The sequence below is a fragment of the Salmo trutta genome, chromosome 9, assembly GCF_901001165.1.
Source record: "Salmo trutta chromosome 9, fSalTru1.1, whole genome shotgun sequence".
Lineage (NCBI taxonomy): Eukaryota > Metazoa > Chordata > Actinopteri > Salmoniformes > Salmonidae > Salmo > Salmo trutta.
The window spans coordinates 13,765,838-13,772,085 of NC_042965.1; the positions used below are offsets into that span (position 1 = coordinate 13,765,838).

Here is a 6,248-nt window from a genome sequence, read left to right on the forward strand (position 1 = left end):
CAGTTTAGTAATATAATTGTGTGATAGCAAACATCTATCCCCTGATGGGTGTGAATGAGATGTACATGGTTTAAGCACGGGATTGTTTCCTTCCCCACAGTCAGACTGTGCAAGAGAGTGCAATTGTGCCTAGGGTACAATTTTTATTAATGTTTTATTAAACTTTATTTAACTAGGCAATTCAGTTCAAATTAAGAACAAATTGTTATTTACAATGACAGCCTATAATTAGGTGCCAAACACAGAGGGATTAAAGATTTTAACACCGGAAAGAATACTGACAATCTTTTGTTTGGAGCAATCTTTCCCAGCAACATATGTTAATTCGAGTTTTCACTATACACTATCACAGGTAGCACCATATGCTTCATGCTATGATAAAATGATGCATCCCTCCAATGTATTGCAATTTACTGTGGGTCTTGAAATAACCATTTTAGATTCCTACCTAGTTACAGTACAAAGGTTTCCAAATTTGTATCTTATACATTGCTGGCTCAAAACGTAATATAGACGTGACTATAATATCATACACACTTCACTACACATACATGAAATCAATAAGTAGACCTGACATGTTGAACCGATGGAAACAGAGACTCATCATACCCTGTTAAAACAACGGGATATACAATACCATAAAAGTGACATAGCATCTGATATCAAATATCAAACCTAGCATTCTGCCATTGAAGAAAGCAAGGTGCACTGTGAGCAGAATGATTGGCAAAAAGAAAGGGTCACCAGCTAGTTGAATCACCCTGAGGAACACAAGAAAGGAGCACACCTTTGTTGAGGATGAGAAGAGGAAGTACAGTTCTCTAGATATCTGACGACTGAGTCACCCTCAGGTTTCCAGTGTTTTTGACGTTATTTGTTTTTTGTCTGAACAATGCATTAGAATTATTTCTTATCAAATGTTATCACTGTTCCCATTAATGATGATGAGCTCATCCATTTCTAAAACATGGCTGTTTATTTTCACATTCGTTTCGGTGGGATCAAAGAGACTGTGATGTTCCTGTTTCGATGTTATATTTACACTCCAGGTTTCAAGTTCCACCTTCATCAGTAAACCCCCCTTTAGAATTCACTGTCACATCCTAAAACACACACACACACACACACACACACACACACACACACACACACACACACACACACACACACACACACACACACACACACACACACACACACACACACACACACACACACACACACACACACACACACACACACACACCTGTCAATTATTAAACAAACACGATACTATTTCAACCCTGTGGAGGGGAGGCACAAGATCTGCAGCCATTTGTGGGAGCCCATGGGATATCTGCTGTAAACTGTCCCATGTTCTGTCTCTGTTGTCTGGATCAGATGTTTTCTACAGATGACCACCTGAATCCTCCTCTCTACCGTTCTCCAACTGGATAGTGCCCTGTACTGTACGCTGCCTGCCAAAATGGACCCAGGTTAGTCTCCGTTCATGCCCTAATGCATGTTTAGTACTACAAACCAAAATGGTCATTTATTATTGTCTAAAATGTGTGAAACAGTGGACTTTGGGAGAAATGGGAATTTAAATTGAATGATTAGGATTACACAAAAACAAACATTACAATATTAGATAAGCTGTGTGCATTGAGTTGATGTAAAACCAAAGAAGATGGGGTTGTAAAACAATCAATATTCGGCAACAATTTACTTGACACCAAGCGCCATAACACATAACACGTCACTGTCATGACACATATATTTAGATCTGTTGTGACATATATAGCATTATTTTATGGCTGGTTATGACACCTACATACGACTATAAAAACCCACAAAATATACCACGGTAGTTATTTTATGGCTGGTTATGACACCTACATAAGAGTGTCTGTAACGGGCGTCGTAAGGATTAGACCAAGGTGCAGCGGGAACGTGTATACTCATCTTCTTTATTAAATCATAAGAAGGAAAAAACAAACAAATCACGTATACAAAACCACCACCACCACCACCACTACCACCACTACTACCACTACTACACTACTACTACTACTACTACTACTACTACTACTACTACTACTACTACTACTACTACTACTACTACTACTACTACTACTACTACTACTACTACTACTACTACTACTACTACTACTACTACTACTACTACTACTACTACTACTACTACTACTACTACTACTACTACTACTAAACAGTCCTGTCAGGTGCACAGACACAAAACAGGAAACAACTACCCACAAATCCCATTACCAAAACACCCCTATACATAGGACCTTCAATCAGAGGCAACGAGGAACAGCTGCCTCCAATTTAAGGTCAATCAACAAACCCTAAACATAGAAATAGATAGACTAGACTGAACATAGAAATATACTAACATAGAACATAGACCAAAAAACCCCGGAACACATAAAACAAACACCCCTCTTACATAAGTACATAGCCCAACAAACCCCGAGACACTCTAAACAAACACCCCCTGCCACGTCCTGACCAAACTACAATAACAAAAATACCCCTTACTGATCAGGACGTGACAGTGTCAAAACCCACATAACATTTCATTACACCATAGCCTACATGTCAACAGCATGTTTATGTTGTATAACTGTTTTTTTTTATTGACCATATTATCATTGTAATTCTGCACACATCGATGTCAGACATGCACCTAACCAATGCGCTGTTGCTGATGACTGGGATGAATGCAGGAGCAGATTTCAGGAGCAGGACAAACGAGATAGGCCTATCTGCCTAATATGATTATGATGGTCATAATGCTTCTTGACAGTGTCATAAAGTGTATTTTCTACAAATGATTTAAAATATGATGAAAAAAAAACATGACTGATTACAACAACAACAAAATATTTAATAAACAAAATTCTAAGCAAAAGGAAACTTCTTGGCAGGGAAAAAACTAATTAGAATAAATGTGGGTTTTGATACTCTTATGTAGGTGTCACAACCAGCCATAAAATAATGCAATGTATGTCCCAACAGGTGTAAATATATGGGTCATGACAGTGTTATGAAGATACATTAGGTTGCTATTATTGCTCTATTTGTCCTGCAGAATTTTCAGTGATGCACAGGTCCATTATACATTCTTGGACCAATCTACAAGTAAAAATGTATTCTACAGGATCACAGTTGGTTTTAAATCTACATGCTTCATATCTTTGCAGGCTGAAGTCTAAACCCTCTCTATCCCAGACATGCAACACTAGAGCAGCCTGAATGCCTTGGCTCGGGCTCTGCCCTGCTGTTTGTGCTGTGATCTCAGTCAGTCAGCAAGCTCCACCCCCTCCAGAGCAGAAACACAATAAGCCTTGAAAAACCACACCGGCAGCTGGAGAATGACACCGAATAACCACGCTCATTTTGCCTGAGCCTTTCATTAATCAGATGCACTGTTTTCCACTGTAGAAACCAAAGTGGGTCAGTCAACTGCCCTGGAGAAACTTGAGGGTTTCTCTGTTAACTTAATAGAGGTCACAGGGGCCTTTCACTTCCTCTAAAATATGCCATTCATTAATAATATTAGTCATGTAGTCATGGCTACATCATTGCTGTAGATAAACAGCTTTTAGACATGTTTTTTCATTGCCAGTTGACCAAGAGTCGCAGTCTAACCATTATAATATCTATCCTTCCTCTTTCACTCATTAGTCATTCAACCACCCGGCCCTGAGAGCCAGGCCCTGTCCGGTGGGAGGACAGCAGTGCAGGAGGGAAACTCAGGAACCCAAGACCTTGTTGGACGTGCAAGCTTACCTGTCCAAACCACTCATCTGTCATCCAACAGTGACAATGTCCACACTGTCTGTCCTCCAGTGCCTAAGACAGACAGTACTTTTGCTGCCTGTCGACCATTAAGAGCTCACAGTGACAGTGATGGGAGGTTAACCAGGGAGGAGCTGCTAAGCCAGACTGACCTGGCAGGAGGGACACCCTCGACTGTGTGTCAACCACAGATCTCCTCGGTCCAACCAGACATGACAGCATCCACCCCATCAGAAGAGCCCCCACCCTACAGCCCACCTGACCCCAAGATGGCCTATATTATCTATCCTCCACAACCACCTCACTACCCAGGACCCCCTGTCATAGCCTGCCAGCCAGGACCCAACCAGCCAGCCTTCTACCAGGCCCAGTTCATGCCTTCACCCAGCTACCCTCCCTACACCATAGTAAGAGAGTATCAGAGTATCAGTATAGAGCAAAAAAAACTAGTGTAAATGAGCTGCCAAACGCACATACTTTCTCATGTGGTGGTGGTGGTGGACAGGGGGAGATTTATTAGACACACAGTAAGTTTACAACGGATTTGTACATTCAATTACTCCTCATAGCTTTATTGAATCACACAACATGATTCCCGTACGGTTCAAAAATCTATTCCCTTATGGCCACGCGAGACTACTTCCGGATTTAATAGATCTAACTATTGTCCTGTGACGTAACGACAGTGTGCCATTTCTATTTGAAATCTCTATTCAAAATCAAGAATGTCCACTGTTTTAATAGGTTATTGTGTCCCTGCATGTTTGCCTCTGTTGTGTTTCAGTACATGAGCAGCCCTCCACTGGGGGACGAGCGGCCTCCCCTGCCCAAGGACTACATGGTGGAGTCCCTGCTGGTCACCATCTTCTGCTGCCTTATGAGTGGCCTCATCGCCCTTTTGTACTCATATGAGGTAAATTGCCCACTCATATGAGGCACTACATCCTTAGTGCACTAACAAAGGCCAGGCTATGAATTGAATTAGGGCAGAGAGTGGGCATGAGTTTCAGTGTAGGTGTAGTAGAATCCTAAGAATGCAGTGACACTACCGAGGCCTTCCTTTCGGTAATGATGACATAACAAGATGTCTCATACAGTAGAAGAAAAGTTACAGAAAGTTCAATTCATTTGACTTTTATTGTACTCTATCAAACATCTTCAAACAATACATATGCTTGTTGGCTACAGACCAAGTCCTAACTGAGCTGGTTGTCTCTCCACTCTGCTCTAGACCCGTGCTGCTCTGGCCAGAGGGGACATGAGGGAGGCAGAGAGGGCTTCCCAGAAGGCCCGTTTGCTGGTGCTGTTCAGCCTGATGTTTGGGGTGTTTGTTTGTGTGGGCTGGATCATATATGTAGTGATTTCTCTCTGTGCATAGTGATTTGCACCTGATACACGTCTACTCATTTACATTTTAGTAATTTAGCATATGCTCTTATCCAGAGTGACTTACAGTTATTGCATTCATCTTAAGATAGCTAGTTGGGACAACCACATACACTCCCCCCTTTGTTGCTATAACAGCCTCCACTATTCTGGGAAGGCTTTCCACTAGATGTTGGAACATTGCTGCTGGGATTTGCTTCCATTCAGCCACAAGAGCATTAGTGAGGTTGGGCACTAATGTTGGGCGATTAGGCCTGGCACACAGTTGGCATTCCAATTCATCCCAAAAGTGTTCGATGGGGTTGAGGTCAAGGCTTTGTTCAGGCCGGTCAAGTTCTTCCACACCAATCTCAACAAACCATCTCTGTATGGACTTTTCTTTGTGCACGGCGATGGTTAGAGCGTTGGGCCAGTAACTGAAAGGTTGCTGGATCAAATCTCCAAGCTGACAAGGTAAAAATCAGGCATTCTGCCCCTGAACAAGGCAGTTAACCCACTGTTCCCCAGTAGGCCATCATTGTTCTTAACTGACTTGCCTAGTTAAATAAATAAACTGTTGCTACAAATTTCGAAGCACAGAATCGTCTTAGAATGTCATTGTATGCTGTAGCGTTAAGATTTTCCTTCACTGGAACTAAGGGGCCTAGCCCGAAACATGAAAAACAGCCAGTGCCCAACAAAGGGGGGAGTGTATGTGGTTGTCCCAACTAGATACTCCCATTATCCCTCATCCACCAAACCTTACAGTTGGCACTATGCATTGAGGTGCCAAACCCAGATTCATCCGTCAAACTGCCAGATGGTGAAGCGGGGTTCATCACTCCAGAGAACACATTTTCACTGCTTCGGAGTCCAACGGCGGCAAGCTTAACACCACTCCAGCCGACGCTTGTCATCAAGCAGGGTGATCTGAGGCTTGTGTGCAGCTGCTTGGCGCCTGACGAATAGTTATTGTGCTGACGTTGCTTCCAGAGGCAGTTTGGAACTCGGTAATGAGTGTTGCAACTGAGGACAGATGATTTTTGCTAGAGTGCCCCCCCCCCCAGTGGAGCGTGCGG

At 42.6% G+C, this 6,248-nt stretch overlaps 1 protein-coding gene across 1 annotated transcript; it reads left to right on the top strand.

Annotated features, from left to right (window-relative positions):
* The first annotated feature begins 1,275 nt into the window (after nucleotides 1-1,275).
* Nucleotides 1,276-5,281, top strand: prrt1b (proline rich transmembrane protein 1B). Its single transcript, XM_029762507.1, has 4 exons — nucleotides 1,276-1,475; nucleotides 3,691-4,211; nucleotides 4,589-4,717; nucleotides 5,036-5,281. The coding sequence occupies exons 1-4, from the start codon at nucleotides 1,466-1,468 to the stop codon at nucleotides 5,180-5,182; spliced, it is 807 nt and encodes a 268-aa protein (XP_029618367.1). The 5' UTR covers nucleotides 1,276-1,465; the 3' UTR covers nucleotides 5,183-5,281.
* The last annotated feature ends 967 nt before the right edge of the window (nucleotides 5,282-6,248 follow it).